Source organism: Bos indicus x Bos taurus, chromosome 7, assembly GCF_003369695.1.
Source record: "Bos indicus x Bos taurus breed Angus x Brahman F1 hybrid chromosome 7, Bos_hybrid_MaternalHap_v2.0, whole genome shotgun sequence".
Lineage (NCBI taxonomy): Eukaryota > Metazoa > Chordata > Mammalia > Artiodactyla > Bovidae > Bos > Bos indicus x Bos taurus.
In genome coordinates, this window is record NC_040082.1 from 90,578,793 (window position 1) to 90,598,331 (window position 19,539).

Sequence of the window (19,539 nt, forward strand, 5' to 3'; positions counted from 1 at the left end):
CGTGAACCCAGGTCCAGCTGACTCATTTTGCAAATGGCGCGTGGTTAATGGAGATGCTGGTGGACGGCCTCAGTTAAGGCCCAATCTGGGACTTCCCTGGTGCTCCAGGGGTTAAGACTCCACGCTTCTACGCAGAGAGAGCGAGGGTTCCATCCCTGGTCAGGAAACTAAGACCCCACATGCTATGTGGCCAAAAAAAAGGCCCAATCTCATGCACTAGGAAAACCAGGAGGGCCCCAGCCACCCCGGATGAGGTCCACTGGCCCAACGCCCGCCTTCTCAAGGGACCAAGAGACCGGATGGGCTCCTGCTGTCACTGCCCCGCCAGCCCTCAGAATTATTCAAGCAAGTCAGCAACACCCTCCCACCTAGTCCTCTCATCACTAAAGCCTGCCCCGCACAGCCCTGGGTTCACCCTGCCTGAGTGCACCCCAAGTACCCCAGGGGCCTGCGGCATCCTTCTTCCAGGAGCTGTGAGTCCACATGACTAATAAGGAACCATCCACTCCTCTGCCTGTGTCAGACGTCCTGCGTCTAGCCACTCTTGACCCCTCAGTGGGGCCCTTGCTCTCTCCAGCGGGCTACAAGGAGGGGATTAAAACACAAGTCACTGGGAATTCCCTGGCGGTCCAGTGGTTAGGACTCCACACTCTCATTGCTGTGGCCCCAAGTTCAATCCCTGGCTGGTGAGCTAAGATCCCACAAGCCACATGGCAAAACAAAGAAAGGAGAAAAAGAAGTCACTCACCCAGGAGCCCCCAGGTGAGCAGCCCAGCCACAACCCACAGTTCTGTCCACGCCCCACCTGGTCCACACCAGGGTCTGAACCCTGCCCACCCCACCACCCTGGAGAGTCCACATTGCCTCAGCTCCCTGCCCAACAGGTAGGCAGGAAGGTACATGGATGGGGTGGGCAACGACAGGATGTTGCTGGATCCCCCTGTGCCGAGTCCTTGTCCTGGGGTGGCCTTGAAATCATCTCCCCTCAAGGGGACCCCAAGACCCCCACCCCTACCCAGTCTTCCCCTAGCTCCAGCCCCTCCTGACCCTTCTCTGCTGGCCTTTGGTAGTGCCAGGAGGCTTCCTGACCTTTGGAGAACTTCTCTACAGGGCCAGCTGTCAACCCTCCCCCGAAAGATGGAAGCCATGGCCCAGATTCAGGGAACAGTGAGAAAGCTCAGCCCAGGGCTGGAAATAGCCCCAGTGATGCATGGCCCCAGCCTGAGGGAGCTGACAGAAGCAGATAGGGTAGGGGGGCTGAAGAAACAGAACCAGGCACTGCTTTCTTGACAAGAGAGAAGCCATTTCTGGTCTTAGTCATTTCGGGATCTAAGCCTGGCCATGGTGTGCATCCCAAAACAGGTCTCTATAATTAACGAGCTTAAAGAAACAAAGGACTTCCCTGGTGGCTCAGACAGTAAAGAATCCACCCAAAAAGGGAGAGACCTGGGTTTGATCCCTGGGTCCAGAAGATCCCCTAAAGAAGGGAAAGGCTACCCACTCCAGTATTCTTGACTGGAGAATCTCATGGACAGAGGAATATAGTGGGTTACAGTCCATGGGGTAGCAAAGAGCCGAACATGACTGAGTGACTAACATTTCACTTAGCAAACAAAAGAATGCGGAGATGAAAGACTGTTTATCAGGCAAAAGAAGCAACAGTGGCAAAGATCAGTTGTAAAGACACCTCAGTTCTGATAGTAATGGTAAAGATTAGCCTGAAGCACTTTTTTATCCACATTTTTACTTTTTTTTGTGGGGGGGCACCTTACAGCATACAAGATCTTAGTTCTCTGACCAGTGATTGAATCTGTGCCCTTCGCAGTGGAAGTGCAGGACCCTAACCACTGGACCACCAGGGAAATCCCCTGAAGCACCCTCTTGAGCTGTTTGGCGAAATTTAAACCCCTCTTGAGAGCTGAACCATCAGATCAACTAGAACCTAAGGGGCAATGATATTGACCTTCTCTGACTTTCGTGACTTCAATCAAATAAAGCTTGGTCTCTAACGTCCCAAATTGGAGCCCTCCCAGACCCTCTCCTGGCGTGGCTCTAGAGGCATGATCATGACCCCTGTGCCCGCCACCGTCTCTCTCTGCAGCTGGTGTCATGACATCTACTTGGAGAATTTGACCTGCCCGGGGACCACTTGGCTGGCCTGAGTTCTCGTGGACTCTGAGTTGCTCTGATTTAATTCATTTCCGCAGGGTCTAGGAGTTCCTGCCCCCACCTCCTAGTGTCTCTGATGGGAGCAGCTGTCGCCATCATGGTGCGGTAGGTAGTGAGGAGGATCTCTGCAGTTTCAGGGTGCAGCTAGCAGCAGAACTCCAGCCTCCCTCATTCACCATCCTCTGCACAAGCTTAGCTCTGAGATAAACATGGGCTTTCAATGGCTTCCTTGCAACAAGCTTCACACATATGAACCAACCGCTGGGCAGGTCCATCCTGATACCACCAGCTGGAGGGACGGGACTCATGGCTCCCATGGTTCATACTCCCCATCCCCTACCCACCCCCCGCCCCCACCCCGCTCAAGAAGCAGCATGGGTGTGTGCTAAGCCTCTTCAGTTCAATACTATGGACTAGTCCACCATGCTCCTCTGTCCATGGGATTCTCCAGGCAAGGAAACTGGAGTGGGTTGTCATTCCTCCTCCAGGGGATCTTCCCAACCCAGGGATCGAACCCATGTCTCTTCTCCTGCATTGCAGGCAGATTCTTTACCACTGAGCCACGAGGGAAGCCCCTCAAAAAGCAGGCAAGAAGACAAAGCCAGGCACAGGGAGCCCTGGTTCTGCAGACCTACTGGGAGGTCCATGCTCCTTGTAGCACTCAGCACTAACTTGCACCGCCCCTCCAATCACACTCCTGAAAGAAAAGGGGCTGAGGGCATGGCAGAGGGAAGGGGTTCTGAAAGAGGGGAAGTGAGAGTTGAGCCGCTCAGTGAACCAGTTGCGGTGGGGGGGCGTTGCTGTGCACCTTCATCAGTGCAAGTCTGCTACCACACACCCAGCACCTTAAAACATGTGTTGTCATCTCACAGTTGTGGGCCTGGAGTCTTGATTGGCCTACCTGGGTCCTCTGCTGAAGGTCCCTCAGGAGGTTGCAATTCAGGTGCAAGCCCAAGCTGGGCTTTATTCAAAGGTTGGACTGGGGATGGACCCATGGCTAGAACCCCTCACATGGTTGGTGGGCTTGGCTGCCCGCTGGCTGTTACTTGCCGCATAGGCCTGTCCAACATGTGGACAAATCTCACCACGTCAAAGCCAGCAATGAAGTCAGCTGGAAGTCAGTCTGTGCAGACTACCAACCGATGTGACCTCCAGCACCTCCACAGCATTCTGTCATCAGAAACTGCCATGAGGCCAGCCTGCTCTTAAGGGAGTAGGGAGCAGGAGCAGGGGCTCCTTGGGGGCCTGCCTGCCAGACAAGGTGAATCACAGCATGTTAGCCTGCAGGTTCTGCCAAGGGTCAACACTATTAGTAAATGATTGTGGGGGACAGAGACTGGCAGGTGCTTTGTGAACACACAGTGGTTCCCTGTGCCCTTAGCCGACAGACTGAGAAAGCAACTCGAGATGACCTGGGTCAGGGGCAGAGGTCATCTCAGAGCAAGGACCCTGATGACACTGGGGAATTTGCCCTCAGCACAGAAGTGCTCTGGATTCTGAAAGGGCAGGTGTGAGTCCAAAGGGGGCTGTGGTTTCTACCCGGAAGCCTTAATCAGAAAGACTGGGAGAGTGAGGCCCCTCCTTTGCCTCCTGTTATCTCCCTGACACAGCCTAACTGCATAAAGGTTGGCTAGCTGAATGCTATTCACTGGTGCCCCAGAGCCTTCAGGGGGCCTCTGGCTCACCCCTCTTGGGGTCTGGAGGCCCTCCAGCACTGCAAGGAAGCCCATTTCTTTTCCAGGTGGCACCTGGACAATGGTTTGGTGATCTCACACAGTCACCCACACTGGGCGCCCCTTTCCTGCCACAGGCCAACTGCATTTTGCAATGAATCACAGGGGGATGTGCTGTTCAGAGTCCTGTCTCAAAGGGCCACCACCAGGCGCCAGCCGTGGAGGACAATCACGGACCGACTGGAGAAACCTGAGTGGGTTTGACCACGCCACAGGCTGAAATCTACTCAGACTCTGAAAGTGGAAGTTGTTGACCAAAAGGACAGGTAATTCCCTGGTGGTGCAGTGGTTAGGGTCCCATGCTTCCACTGCAGGGCACATGGGTCCGATCCCTGGCTGGGGAACTAAGATCTCCCATACTGTGCTTCACGGCCACAAAAAAAGGAACACCCCCAAATAAAAAAAGAAAAATGAATTTTACAGTCTTCTCAATTTTTCTAAAATTGGTTTAAAACAAGGGGAATAGGGAGATGCAAGGAACGAGGGAACAGAATGCTGACCAGGCCACTGGGAAGGAGGAAGCGGGTCAGAGGGACCCTCTTCAGAACCACATTCCAGACCCAGAGGCTGGGCGACTGGGGGCAGGAATGGCAAAGACACCTCCTCCAGGCACGCCCAGAGCAGGCAGGGGGCCCACGTGACCTGACAGCGTCTCAGGAGCAGAGGGACAGAAAACCCCTCCAAGCCAACTCCAGTCGCCTGGATGCCTCCAGCTCTTCAGAGACGTCCCCAGCTGAGCCCCAAGATAGGGGCAGCCTCCAAGACCCCCCTGGCCATGAGGGCCCGCAGCGACAGAGGAAAGAAGACACAAGAGGCCACAGAGGCTGTGGTGCCAGCTAACTGCCAGGCAGGCCACCCCCATCCCAGCCAAGCAGAGGAGAGCAGGAGCCAGGGAAGTGTATTTTATTTCCTTAAGGCTGGCAGCAGGCACATGCTCAGAGCTGTGTGTGTCACACAATGGTGCTTGTGAGGGGCATAGAGTGGGCCCGCCCTGCCCCTTTTTGCCAGCCCCACAGCCAGGCTCCAGTGCCCTCCTCAGCCCCGCAGGGTGTTGTAGCCTGAGCCCCGCCGGGGCCACAGCTAGAGTGCCACCCACCTGCCCACCCATTCCTCCCCGCATATGGCCTTGGCTGGCCTCTGTTACCAGGACTCCTCTCGGACTAAGGGCGGGGGGCTGCATAAGGGCCCTGGATTAACACAATGGCAGCAGGGAACGCCGCTGGAGCTCAGCATGGCCACAGCTGGGACCCAGGTTTTGCTGAAGCCTGGTTCTTAGGGCACATTCTCTGGACCACGCTGCAGGGCAGCACCTAGTGGCACAAAGAAGCACTGCCACAGAGACCACTTAGGGCGCCTTCTCCAGCAGCTGCACAGAGCGCAGCAAGTGGGCAGGCTGTAAGGGACCCTGGGGCTCTCCAGGTAGGGGAGGCTGGTAACAAGGGCCCCTAGCAGTTACTCCAGGGCGTCCACTAGAGAGATGCTGGTCCAAGGGTAGCACTGGAGAAGGGAGTACGATGGGATCGGGCTGGGGATGAGGCGGGGTTGGGACCCTGCTGAAGGCTCTAAGCATTTTCAGGGAGCTGGAAAGAAGGAGAGGTTCCAAGGCTCTTCATCCCCTTCCCCACAGGAGGCCTGCCTTGGCAAAAACAGATTCAGCCTTGCAGATACTTCCTTTACCGCACCCGGGCCCTGTGCCCTGCCACCACCACCCCCCGCAATATAACCCCCAGACTGACACCTCCTCGAGGGCTAGGGGCACTGAGAGGGGCTGGGGGATGTGGATCAGAGGCCCTTCCACCACTGACCCTGCACTGAGAGGGGCTGGAGGATCTGGATCAGAGGCCTTCCACCACTGACTCTGGAGGAGCAGTTTCTCTTCTCCAGAGTGGAGGAGCCAGGGTGTCAAGCAGAGGCTCCCCCTCAGTTCTGAGCCCCAGGACATTCACAGACAGCCCCCATGCCCCTGCACCAAGATTCCACACACTTGGCCCAAATGGAGAGCCTGAGGCTACTGGCCAGGCTCTGAACGTCAAGGCTGCCAGCCCAACCCTGGGCAGGTGTGAGGCGTGTGTGTCCACTGTGGCCAGTTCTGTCGTGGATGTGCCGCCCCCTCGCACAGGTCCTGAGGTGATGCTGCCCTGGATGCTCCCGGAATGGAGCCGCAGGAGGGAGGGAGGGGCTGGGCTAGGGGCACTAGGGCGGTGCAGAGAAGGCCTCTGGGGCAGAGCCGGGCCAAGCCCTCCCTGGGCCGTGGATTCCTGGGGCCCACGGACTGCATCCGGCCTCCAGCTCCTGGGCACTGTGGGGCCACATCAGGGCGATGGGGCCTGCCACGGCCGAGGATGCCGCACCCTGGGCGGCCCTAGCGGAGGCTGCACTCCCCCTCTTGCAGCTTCTCCTGCTCCATGGCGCGTACCAGATCCTGCACGAACCGCATCTCGGAGGCCACCTGCTTGGCCAGCGCCTCGTAGCGGTTCTCCAGGCGGCTAAAGCGGCGCTTGAGCCCACTGGCCCCGAGCAGGGCCCCCTTGGCCTCCTCCTGTGCCTGCCGCTGCAGCGCCTCCGTCTTGTGCAGCTCCTGGCGCAGCCGCCGCAGGTCCTGGCCTAGGCTCTCGTTCTCCTCACGGTACCAGGCCTCCTTCTCCTCGTAGATGGCCGTCAGCGCCTCAAGGTCCTCATGGAACAGGCGTCGGCTGTGCTCCAGCCCGCGCAGGCCCTCCTCGGCCGCCGCCACCTCCTCCAGCACTTTGGAGAAGCGCTCGAAGTTGATATAGGTATTGTTGGGGGGCATGCTTGAGTGCGACTTGATGGTGTACTCCTTGAGGCGTGCCGTCTTCAGGCGCCGCCGCTCTGGCTTCCGGCCGCTGTCCTCCCGCCGCACATTCCTCCGCCGGATGGCCTGCATGGGGAGAGGAGGGGAGGAAAGGGCGCCTTGGACTAGGGCCGCAGGGCAGTCCCCGGGCCCTCCGCCCACGTTATATTGGCCCACGGCCCTGCCCATCTAAGTACACGTGGTCCTGGCGCTTTCCCGCTCTGATGGTTGAGCTGAGACTTGATGGCAGACCACATGGTCACACCAGAGACCAGAGAGCCAGAAGTATTCACTGACCCTTGACTGAGGCTGCCAAGCCTGACCTCGGCCTGGAGGTGATCCCTTTATGAGAAGTTCTGGGGAGGGCACCCTGCTGTGTGCAGAGGGGCCGTGGACTCCAGCCAACAGTTCAATGAGACAACTCCGACACAACACTGACATACACCCTGTGCCCACAGCATCTAGGCCGACTCCTGTGGGGACCCTCGCCCATGCTGAGGGCTGGTCCCAACTACCATGCCCATGTGGGGGCAGCCCCACCACCTCACCTTGATCCAGGAGTGCTCCAGGCTCTGGGCGATGGTCATTCTCCTCCTGGAAGAGCCCCCAGAACTGGTTAGTTGCGTGAGTGCCGCCTTCACCGTTCTCCCCACACAGAGCAGCAAGGGGTGGTCCACGCTCTTCCGGCTGCAGCTCTGGTTCTCAGAGCTGACCTATGGCTGACTCAGGGCACCTCCCCTGGGTCACCACCCTGAAACCTGGTCCCTGAAGTCACTGTGCAGCCCAGCAGCAAGTTTCTGAAACAACCATGCCAGTACAGGCACAATTAAGGTCTCTCACTCTGCCTGGCTGGCCACAAGTAGCCCATCAAGGGGCTTGGGGATGACATGGACTCCAGGGTTTCCATGTTGTCTGCTAACAGCATTGACACCTAATGTTGGGGTCTCATAACTCAGACACCCAGAGGAGGAGCCTGGGGAGGACTAGCCCATGGGAGCACCTCTGGGTGAATGAAAGATCTGTGTTGCCAGCATATTTAGCTTTTTCTAGGGAAAAAACCAAACAGTAATTTAGAATTTTATATGAAACCTCCTATCCTAAACACTGGCAACAAATGAAAAGCTTTGTAAGCAGCAGCTTTTTAAGAGGGCCAGCCTAAGCCTCCCTGTGCTATCTCCGCCCAGAACAGGAGCCATGGCCAACTCCCAGGTACGGGAGTGGCATCTCAGATGGACACGTTACTTGTCCTCGGCCACAGCGCCCATTCTGGGGGACTTGCCTGGCCCACCCTGCCTGGCCCAGTGCTCCTACTTGGGGTCTTTGACAAGCAGACGGCGGATGAAGTCCTTCGCCAGCTCGCTGGTGTTGCTGAAGTACTCCTCGTCAAAGTCGTAATTCACAGCCGAGATGTTGGTCAGGGTCTCCTGCTTGGTTTCACCCAGGAACGGGGACGCGCCACTCAGCCTAGGAGACAGACACCAGGCTCAGGGGGGCCAGACAGGTGTGCGGTCACTCCACGACCAGGCTGCTGCCCAGGCCACCACCCAGCTCCACTGTGCCCATGGAGGGGGCAGATGGGGAGGGAGGCAGATGCCAGGCCCCCAGTCACCCTGCATAAATACGCCCAGCCGCCAACCAGAGGCAGGGAAAATCCACTACCCAGCCAGTAAGGGGTGCTGAAATGAGTCAGCAAAATCTCTGCAGAACCTCAAAGTATCCCCATAGACTTAGTCTTAGAGGCTTGGTCTCAAAGTCCCTTCCCTGAAGCCCGTAGTAGTTAGAGGCAAAATGGTTAACTGGGGCTGGGGGGGCAGTGCTGGGGGTTCCCGGCCAACACCGCAGACATCAGGTGTCTTTCCAGTGTGCTGTGCTGAGGCCACACCACCACGCTGCATGGATCTGGGTGTGTGATGCTATGACTTTTTAGGTGAGAGATAGGTATAGCTGGTTTTCACTCCCAACTGCAGGCACACAAAACCCTAAAACTTCCTAAAACCCAAGGCAGGAGCATCTACTGCTATAAAATTTGGTCTTTGTTTCATTTCCTAAAACAACTCCAGAGAATAGAGATAAAAGAAGTGTCTTTTCTTGCTCATGACAAGCCCCTTCCAGCCACACCTGAATTGGTACCAATGAGGTGTCTGTGGAAAGGCCCTAAGGAGAGGGGTGCCAGTTGAGGAGAGCAGTGGGGTCACAGGGATGGAACTTTCGTTCTGCCTCCAACCTCCAGGAAGGGGAGGGGTCGGAGGCTGAGTCCATCTCCAAAGGCCTGTGATTGAATCCACCACACTGAGGAGTTGACAGCCCAAGGACTAGGGGACAACAGTCCCAGACCAGAGCCTCGCGTGGTTACTTCACATGGTGAGGCCCTGCCTTTGGAACTCTCCTGAACATACTCTATCCTGCACACACTCACGCAGTTGTCCATCCATCCAGAGGCCGTGAGCACTGCAACAGGTCAGCTCACTGAGGGTCCTGCATTCCACTTGTGACCCCTGCACAGAAGCCTCCCGACCCTCCTCATGACCCAGCAAAGCCCCGGGAGGGCAGGTACTCACAGGATGTAGGTGATAACGCCAATGCTCCTGGAGAACACACAGAAGAGATGGGGTCAGCTCAGCTGCAGGCTTAGCACCCCAACCCCCAGAGTCCAAGACTGTCCAGCCAGGTGGGGGGCAGGCCTGTTAGCCCCAGGGACCCTCTCCCTCCAGGGTCTAAAGAGCCCCCACCAAGTCCCACCTTCTGCTCCAAGGGTGTCAGGACTGAACACTGAGGCACCTCTGGCCATGGCTGCCTGTCCAGATTCAAAGTGGCCGGGGTGTGGGCAGGGCAGACAGAGCACAAAGGCACCACAGGCCACGCAGATGTGGAGCCTCTTGAGGCCTCTGTGGCTGAGTGCAGACCTGGCAAACTCTTTCTATTAATGTAAAGGGTGAGACAGTGGGTGTTTCAGGCTCGGGCTACAAACAGTCTCTGTCACATACTCATCTGTTTTTGACAACCCTTCGAAGACCTGAGAACTCTTCCTAGCTCACAGGCCTGGATAGGTCAGCAACCCCTGTCCTAAGGCAATAGACTGTGTTGCCCCTGCCCCATGGCTCCAAGACCAGGAGGAGGGGCTGCATCCCAGCCCGTGGCTGTGACGCGGCAGCTCCCGGGCACAAAAGGAGGGTCCCCTGAGGAAAAGCAACAAGGGCAGCCCTGGGCCCACCACCCTCACTCACCACATGTCTGCCTCCAGACCCAGGGGCTCATAGTTGACAATTTCAGGAGCTGCAGAGACAGGGAGACAGGGTCAGGTGCCGGATGTGCCCAAGGGGGCACCCTGGACATGGCCCAGGGGAGTAGCAGAGCCCACAGACATGGCTGGCTCTTGGCAGGGAAAGCCAAGGTGGTGATTGCCCCAGGCCTTGAGTCCTCGGTGCCCAGCACTAGGGCACGATGGGAAACCTGAGGCCTGGGGGGCCTGCCTCCCCCTAAGCCAGCTGGAAATGCTCCAGTGCCCCCAGGCCCACCCGTTCCTCACCCACGAACTCCGGGGTCCCAAAGATGTTCTTGAACTCGTTCCCTGCCTCGATCTTGTGGGCGATGCCAAAGTCAATGAGCTTGATCCGTGGGTTGGGCACATTCTTGTCCAGGAGCATGATGTTTTCTGGCTGGTTTGGGGAGAAAGGCAGGGGGATGGACAGGGGCCTCTGAGGCTGCTGGCCCCATGTCTCAGGGAACAGTACTGGCCTGGCCCAGTGTGTGGGGTATGTATGGGCTGACTCCCCTCCACAGGTCCAGCCCAGAGCCATCCATCTCCTCAATGCCCCCAGCAAGGACACCATGGGAGAAGGGAGGTGGACCCTCTCAGCCCTGTCCTCACCCACGCTGGCCAGGCTCCTCCCCAACCCTGTGTTGTGGGCCCAGTGGACTACCTTGAGGTCGAAGTGGGCGATGCGCTTGGAGTGCAGATAGTGGACACCATCCAGGATCTGCTTGAGGAACTGGGTGGCCTCGTCCTCGGTCAGTGACTCCTTCTCGGCCAGGAAGTCGAAGAGCTCACCACCTGAGACCAGCTCGAGGATAAGCACCACGTCCGTCCTGTTCTCAAAGATGTCATGCAGTGTGATGATGTTGGGGTGCCGGATCTCCCGCAGGATGTTCACCTCCCGCTCGATCTCCTCTCGGCTCACTCCCCGGCGGCTGGACGAGAGGCGGCGCTTCTTGATGAACTTGGCTGCATACTCCTTCCCAGTACCCTTCTGCCGGCACTTCCGCACAATTGCAAACTGTCCGCTGCAGGGACAGAGGGGAGGGGAGGAGGAAGCAGGTGCTGAGAGAGACGCAGGACTCTGGGGACCTGGGCCACTTCCCAGGACAGTGCGTTCCAACCACCTCAAGAATGCACCCCTGGCAGCGGTGCTCCACGTGAGTGCAAACTGGCACTGAACACAGTGGCTGCCCAGAGTGTCTGCAGCAGTGAAAGAACCAACATGGTTCCATGTTTACCAAAATGAAGCTGGACCCTATCACGGCAAGTCAGGTGGAATTTTTTGCAGTCTTGAAAGCTGATTCTTTAGGCACTGAGAGGACAGACCCCCATGAAGACCTGCTCAGTGAAAACAGCAGCAGAGGAACACAAGGAATGAGGTTCTTTTGGGTACAACAGAAAGATACAGGATTTCCCTGATGGTCCAATGGTTGAGAATCCGCCTGTCAATACAGGGGTCACAGGTTCAATTACTGGTACAGGAAGATCCCACATGCCATGGGGCAACTAAGCCCAAGTGCCACAACTACTGAGCCCAGGCGGCCTAGAGCCAGTGCTCCTTAACAAAAGAAGCCACTGCAATGAGAAGCCTATGCACCACAATTAGAGAGTAGCCCCAACTCACCACAACTAAAGAAACCCTGAACAGCAACAAAGACCCAGCTCAGACAAAAACCAGTTAATCAAAAAAAAGAAAGGTACATGTTTTACCACATATAAGGTATGTTGCCATGTAAGAGGTTGCCACAGGTAAGAGGTCTGAAGGACACATGCCTGGCTGTGAGCAGCAGATATCTCTGAAGAGCAGGACTGAGGGCAGTGAAGAGGGGTTTTTTCTTTTTATTAATATTTGCTATGATTCTATATGATTCAACTTTTCAGAGCACATTTTATCACAGTTTAAAATCCAAGAAAATATAAAAAGCCACTGAGTTCAAAAGAGCTTCAGAGTGAAAGAAGCACACAAGTTTCCACAAGAGAGGAGGGAGGATGTGGAGAAACTAGAACCCTGGTGCACGGCTAGTGGGAAAGCCAGACGGGGAAGCTGTGGCGAAAACTGTCTGGAGGTTCCTTAAAACCTTAAAAATGGAGTTACCTTCAGACCTAGGAATTCCACTCTACAAAAACTTGTACACAAATGTTCAGAGCACCATCATTCACAGCAGTCATAAGGTAGAGACAAATGGCCATCAGGGGATACAGCATACACAAAATGTGGTCCCTCCACACACGGGAGCATTACTCAGTCCTGAAAAGGGGTGAAGCCCTGACACTTGCTACAATGTGGATGGACCCCGAGAATATGATGCCCAGTGAGAGAAACAGATGCAGAAGGACACTCAGTGTATAATCCACTGATGGGAAACACCTAGAACAGGCCAGAGAGTGGGTTTCTGGTTGTCAGGGGCTGAGGAGGTGATGAGGGTGACTGACTAGGGGGGTGGAGCTCCTTTTGGGATGATGAAAATGTTCTGAGATTATTTAATAGTGATGGCTGTAAAACTGTGAATATATGGAAGATCATTAAGTTGTACAGTTTAATAAACAGTATGGTGTGCCAATTATATCTCAAGACAGCTGTTATTTGAAGAGAAAGAGAGAAACTATTTACTGTCCTTCAGGGAGCTGTCCAATGTCCAAATTCTTTTGCTGTCTAGGAACTTAGCTACATTAACTTGCTTTCACTCAGGAATTGAGTGAAAAAGGCCAGAGGATAATTATTTTAAGCTTTACAGGCCATATGGTCTCTGTCACAATTTGTATGTGTTTTTACAACCCTTTAAAAAAGTAAAAAATCATTCTACGTTCGTGAGTGGACCATACTGCACTAGGCGAGGGCTGGATGTGGCCCACTGGCTATGGGTCATGTGAAAGTAGAGACTAAGTCTAAGACAGAAGGCACACAAGAGACCTCAACCAGGTCCCACCAGGGGTCAAGAGAAAGGGGACAAGGTGACTATGTGACAACTCAGAGAAATGGGACCCAGTGTGTAGAGGAAGGAGTGGCAGAGATGGGCCCTGGGGACAGGGGGATCTCTTCAGTTGGTGATAGCACAGACAGGACAGGCAGAACAAGAGACAGATGAGTGAGGGTGTCTTTGCCCAGCCAGCGGGGTCTTCAGAAAAGCCAAGGGACCCAGTAAGCGGACCTTACTAGGACACTGTGTACCAGCTGCAGCTGGCAAGCATCTAAAGCCGCTGTGCGCGTGAGCATCAAGGCACAAAGGCGCCACAGCGGCTGCTGCAGACATGTTCTATGCCCACTCGGGCAGGCAAGGTCAACATAGGCAGGTGGGAAGTGCAAATGATCTCCAATCAAGGTGAGCTAAATAATGGTCCACGTCTGAATCCCCGGGACCTATGGGCGTGTCACCTCACTGGACAGAGTGGGCTCTGAAGACAGAATTAAGGCCCCTGAGATGGGGACGACCCTGGACTCCCCAGTGGTCCCAGTGTCATCGCAGGGTCCTCATAAGAGGGAGGCAGGAGGGTCAGAGGCAGAGAGAGACGGAAGATGTGTGCTGTTGCCTGTGAGGATGGAGGGAGGGGCCACGAGCCAGGGATGCGGTGCCTCTAGAAGCTGGAAGAGGCAGGAGCCTCCGGAGGGACCAACCTAGCAGATTCGTTTTAGACTCCAGACTCCCAGACCTTGACGTAAAACATGGATATTCTTCTCAGCCACTAAATTGTGGTAATTTGTTACAGCAGCAACAGGAAACTCATACACTAGTCTAAAAGCCAAGAGCACAGTCAGATGAGAAATGTCGTGTCCCTGATCAGGCCTCCCCCCAGTCCCTTAAATCCACCACAATGGTCCCCTGGGTACGTTGTGCTCCTGCCCCTGTCAACATCTTAGCTAACACTCCTCACTCCTGAAATGTCTTTCCTTCTCCTCTCTGCCTACATCAACCAAGCAAATTCTTCCAGGTCCACCTCCCACCTCACAATGACACTCCGACAGTAATGTCATTGAATGCCGAGTGTTTGCTGCCTATTGGGAACGCTCTAGGCCTGAATGTGTGGCCTAATTCTCAAATACAAGGATTTCTTCCCCTCTAGTTTTATTCCAAGATGAATCAAAAAACTAACAAAGAGTTCATGGCAGGGGGGAGGTGAAACTTTCCTGGTCGTCTAGTGGCTAAGACTCTGCACTCCCAATGCAGGAAGCCCTGGTCTAAGAACTAGATCCCACATGCTACAATGAGGATCAAGGATCCCATGTGCTGCAACTGTAACTAAGACCTGGCAGAGCCAAATAAATATTTTCTTTAAAACACACAAAAAAAGAGTTCATGGGAAGGGAAACCAAGACACTGTTAGTGCTAAATTGTGTCCCCCAAAATCCTAACCCCTAGGACGCCTAAATCTGACTACTGTGATTTAGGGCCTTTGAAGAGGTAATTTAGTAAAAATGAGGTCACTGGTGCACAGTTGTGTCTGACTCGATGCGACCCCATGGACGCATGGACCCACCAGGCTCCTCTTGTCCATGAGATTTTCCAGGCAATACTGGAGTGGGTTGCCATTTCCTCCTCCAGGGAATCTTCCCAACCCACGGATCAAACCTGCATCTCCAGCATTGGCAGGCGCATTCTTTACCACAGAGCCACCAGGGAGCCCGAGGTCACTGGGGTGGATCTTAACCCAACAGGGTTAAGTGTCCTTGTAAGAGGAGGAGGTCAGGACACAGACACGCGCAGAGGGAGACCACATGAAGCCGCGGGGAGAAGGGGGCATCGCACACCAATGAGAAAGCCTCAGACGAGCCAAGCCTGCAGCACCTTGATCCTTGACATCTAGCCTCCAGCAGCCTGAGGTGACGAATGCAGACACACTCCGTGACACAGAAACCAGGCTGGCGTCCACACTGACCAACCGCAGACTAATTTATCTCCCAAGATTGCCCAGGTGACTTGACTTGGGAGAACCCTCCATACACATCCACACAAAAATACTCACTCCCATTTTATTCAGCCCATGACTCCCAGGACAAGAAAACTCGGCTGGGCTTAACTCAAAGCAGAAGCCAGACGCCCACTTCTGGCTCCAGCACACCTGCGCTTTGCAATCAGCAGGGCTTAGTCTCAAGGCCTGAGTCCTGCCTGGCCACCTTCAGTCTACATGGCCTTGGGCAAGCTGATTTCCTGTTCTGAGCCTCAGTTTCTTCATCCACAAAATGGGGATGATAATGGTCCTGCCTGGTAGAGCCTTTCACAGACGAATGGGAGTGTAACAAAAAACAGCCCAGGAGTCAGATGGCCAAACAATATCTACAAGTTCTACAGGTGCAGCACAGTATGCACAGTGTTCCATGGCATTAATCCTTCACCTGTGTGTCTCTAAGAATGTTCTGGATCATTACATAGGGCAATGCTGTCCATAATGACAGCCACTGGCCACACGGAAGCTGTCCAACCCATTCAAACTGAGGTGTGCTGTGAGCATACAAGACACACCAGAATTCAAAGGCTTCACATCAAAAACACGTAGTAAACTATTTCATTGAAAAATTTTATAGGAACTTCCCTGGTGGTCCGGTGGCCAAGACTCCACGCTCACAATCCAGGGGGCGTGGGTTCCATCTCTACTCAGGGAACTAGATCTTGCATGCCACAACTAAAAAAATCCCGAGTGCTGCAACTAAGACCTGGAGCAGCCAAATAAATAAATATTTTTTAAATAATAATAATTTTTATAATGAATGACAACCAAAATGGTAACAGTTTGACCTAACAGGTTAAATAAAACACATTATAATAAAATTATTAAAGTTGACAACTACTAGAGAATTTCAATAAAATTCCTACATGGCTTGCTTTATACAAGTTGCCATGCTCTTTTTAATGGCTGCATAATATTCTGTTGACAAAGCAGTGATGCTGTGATGGTCACCGAAAAGGCCCCATCTTCTGCTCACATAAAGTCCTTACAGTGATTCTCCCCATCCCTAGATCTTAGGTCTACGTATATGCTATACCCACAGAATTAACTCCTAGGAGTGAAATTGGTGGGTTAAAGGGAACATACATGATAGTTTTACTGACTATTGGCCTGCTACTCTCAGCAGAAGGCCCTAACATTTTCAATAATAGAGTCTGAGATTTCCGTGGGGGTGAGGGAGATGGCCTGCATTTCCTGCCGCTCTACCAGAGGAAATTCCTAAAGGAGGGACTTCAGAATCCCAAATGAGCCCCAGAGGCTCTCTCAGCAAAAGCCTGATGAATGGCTCAGTTATTTACATTCCCTTCTGGTGACATCATGGGGCCGGCCAAGGCAGCTCCGGGAAGGCCAGCCAGCAACAAACTCACCAAATAAGGGTTGAGGCTCAGCAGAAAAAAGGATGGTAGCTGGCAGGTCTGAGGCGGGAGAGCTCCCAGGGGACGCTCCCAGGCCCGGCCTGGCAGGAAATCAGCTGCCCGGCTGGATTGGGAAACCTCTGCTCTTTCCCACAAGAATGCTAACAATGGGCCAGGGTGTGGGCCCGGACAGGAGGCCCGGGAGGCTCCACTGCCTCCCACAAGAGAGGTTTAAAGACACAGACAGACCTTTACCAACATCTACTGCTCTCATGCCATAGGCCAGGCACTGTCTTAGGTGCTGTTTGGACTGGATCATGTTTATTCCCAAAGGAAGTGCACAGGGGATGTCGGAACAAGAATTCCAGGCCCAGACTGGCTCCCTCCAAAGCCCAAATTCATCCCACAGCACATGATACTGACTCATCCCTGCTTGGGGAGAGCGGGAGAAAGGACAGGAGGAGAGGATATACCCCAGAAGACCCCACAGTAGGTCGGGTCTCCCCCCTCCTCGGGGCCCCATCAGAGGGGACTGCTCACCTTCCCAGCTCCTCTCCCATCTCATAGTGGTCTTCCACATCCTCCTGCCTGAATGTTGACATGGTGGCCGGTCTGCCTTCCAGCGTCTTCCACCCCAGTACAAACCTGGTCAGTGGTCCGGGAACAGTACCTCACGGAGTCCTCTCGCTGTGACCCTGGAGGAGACAGAGAAACAGAAAAGGACTGAGATGCCAGTCATTACTTCTGGGTCAAAGGCTCGATCAGCATCCCCCAAATAGGTTTCAGATCCACCATGCTGAAATTCCACCTTCCCTGTAGAAGGCACTTGCATTTGGTGGGCGAGGCGCTTTCATGTGTCATCTCATTTCCATACCACACTGCCCCAGGGGTCAGTGTTAGCCCGGCTTGTGCCACTTACACCTCCGTAACTCCCAGGAGCCATAGATCTGTGGTTCTGCACACAACACCCCAGTCTTTTTCTGCCTCTTCCTTCTAGGCTTCTCCCAATCTCATCCATAGCCCCCAAATTCCTATAAGTTCTCCCACACTCTTCACACCCCCAAACCCTGGGACACCCTGATTCTCTGCCAGATTTACGACACACTCCCATCTCCCTGTCCCTCAGCAAGCTTAACCCCTCCTCTTCCTTACCCACTGCCCCCACATGCCCTCCCCTTCTCGGCTGGTCACTAAGATCCTCTGCGGCGCTGGGCTTACCCCATCTCTTGCCCCCGCCTTCCTGAATTTACCAGGAACTGGACAACGGCTTCTAAGCTCCTCCAAGGCCCTAACCCATTCGTGCTCCCTCTGACCTCCGCCGTGCTAGCAAAGTTAACTTCCTCCTCCCCCTTCCTCGAAGACATCTCTTTCAAGTTTCAAAGGCCCCCGCCCCAAGCTCCACACCCACAACAGAACCCCGCAAAGGGCGACATCTGAGTCTCCTCCATGATCCTTCTCTTCCAACCTTCTCACAAGCTCCAAGGCAGACCCCTACGGCTTCCTTCAGAGACGCCGCCAAGATTCCCCCAACCCTTAACGTCCCGGCTCCAGCGTCCCAGAGGCCGCCACGCCCCTCACAGGCCCCGGCCCAGATCCTTCTCCCGTCCAGTCATCTCACGGATCCCCAAAAGTACCCCCTACTAAGTCGCCCAGGAGCCCCTACCCCGGCAGCCTCGGACCAAGTCCGCTCCGCACCCTCGACCCCACGCCGCGGACCTGTCCCTCAGCCGCGCTGGCGGGCGACGCGTCCTCAGGCCCCGCCGCCTCGGCCGCCGCGACGCGCCAACCCTTGCGTCGTCTCCGCGCCCGCCAGAGCCCGCCCACAAGAGGTTGATCCCACCGCCCATTGGTCAGCACAGACACCGCTCGTGAATCCCCGCCCACTGCCCCCTTTCTGGCCCCGGCCCACGGGCGTTCGGCCCTCCTCACCAAAATGAGGCCTCACCTTTGGTACAGGCTTGCCTCCCACAGCTGATTGGCTGTAAAGAACGTCGGTCAAATTTACGGAAGTCGGCCTCCTGACTTCCGGTCCCTGGACCGCCCCGCCCCTTCTCCTCTGACCGGGGTCCTGAAGCTGGGCAGTAGGATGCTGAAGTCCTGCACCCCTATTCCTGCCTTTCTTGGGCGTGAAATACGCGAATCCTATGCCCAGCTCTCTCATGACAGCTCCTGAGGCGGACCCTGGGGCTGCTTCAGTCCCAGGCAGTTTTCTCCTCTGTAAAATGTTCAGTTCAGTTGCTCAGTCGTGTCCGACTCTTTGCAACCCCATGAATCGGAGCACGCCAGGCCCCCCTGTCCATCACCAACTCCCGGAGTTTACTCAAACTCATGTCCATCGAGTCGGTGATGCCATCCAGCCATCTCATCCTCTGTCGTCCCCTTCTCTTCCTGTCCCCAATCCCTCCCAGCATCAAAGTCTTTTCCAATGAGTCAACTCTTCCCATATGAGGTGGCCAAAGTATTGGAGTTTCAGCTTCAGCATCAGTCCTTCCAATGAACACCCAGGACTGGTCTCCTTTAGAATGGACTGGTTGGATCTCCTTGCAGTCCAAGGGACTCTCAAGAGTCTTCTCCAACACCACAGTTCAAAAGCATCAATTCTTCAGTGCTCAGCTTTCTTCACAGTCCAACTCTCACATCCATACATGACCACAGGAAAAACCATAGCCTTGACTAGACGAATCTTTGTTGGCAAAGTAATGTCTCTGCTATTTAATATGCTATCTAGGTTGGTCATAACTTTCCTTCTAAGGAGTAAGCGTCTTTTAATTTCATGGCTGCAATCACCGTCTGCAGTGATTTTGGAGCCCCCCAAAAATAAAGTCTGACACTCTTTCCGCCGTTGCCCCATCTATTTCCCATTAAGTGATGGGACCAGATGCTATGATCTTCGTTTTCTGAATGTTGAGCTTTAAGCCAACTTTTTCACTCTCCTCTTTCACTTTCATCAAGGGGCTCTTTAGTTCCTCTTCACTTTCTGCCATTAGGGTGGTGTCATCTGCATGTCTGAGGTTATTGATATTTCTCCCGGCAACCTTGATTCCAGCTTGTGCTTCTTCCAGCCCAGCATTAGACGGTAAAGTGTCTGCCTGCAATGCAGGAGACCTGGGTTCGATCCCTGGGCCGGGAAGATCCCCTGGAGCAGGAAATGGCAACCCACTCCAGTATTCTTGCCTGAAGAATTCCATGGACTGTAGCCTATTAGGCTCCAGGCTCCAGTCCATGGAATCGCAAAGAATCAGACACGACTGAGTGACTTCACTTCACTTCAGT

The 19,539-nt window shown here is 54.6% G+C and overlaps 1 protein-coding gene across 2 annotated transcripts; it reads right to left on the reverse strand.

Moving 5' to 3' along the window:
* Positions 1 to 4,788: 4,788 nt before the first annotated feature.
* On the reverse strand, positions 4,789 to 18,134 carry DAPK3 (death associated protein kinase 3). Of its 2 annotated transcripts, none has more exons than XM_027547250.1 (9): positions 17,983 to 18,134; positions 16,807 to 16,961; positions 10,635 to 10,995; positions 10,241 to 10,370; positions 9,939 to 9,987; positions 9,273 to 9,299; positions 8,026 to 8,178; positions 7,263 to 7,308; positions 4,789 to 6,801 (listed from the first exon to the last, which is right to left on the reverse strand). In XM_027547250.1, exons 2-9 carry the CDS (start codon positions 16,866 to 16,868, stop codon positions 6,265 to 6,267), a joined length of 1,365 nt encoding a protein of 454 aa, XP_027403051.1. In that variant the 5' UTR covers positions 16,869 to 16,961; positions 17,983 to 18,134; the 3' UTR covers positions 4,789 to 6,264. The 2 variants fall into 2 exon arrangements, with proteins under 2 accessions (XP_027403051.1, XP_027403050.1); XM_027547249.1 differs by having other exon boundaries at positions 17,930 to 18,039.
* Between the last annotated feature and the right edge of the window lie 1,405 nt (positions 18,135 to 19,539).

Coding starts and splice junctions, on each gene's coding strand:
- DAPK3 (XM_027547250.1), bottom strand. CDS start 16,868: ATGTCAACATTCAGGCAGGAGGATGTGGAAGACCACTATGAGATGGGA. Junction 9,988..10,240: donor TGGGACCCCGGAGTTCGTGG/GTGAGGAACGGG, acceptor CTGTCTCTGCAG/CTCCTGAAATTGTCAACTAT. Junction 9,300..9,938: donor GGTCTGGAGGCAGACATGTG/GTGAGTGAGGGT, acceptor TGTGTTCTCCAG/GAGCATTGGCGTTATCACCT.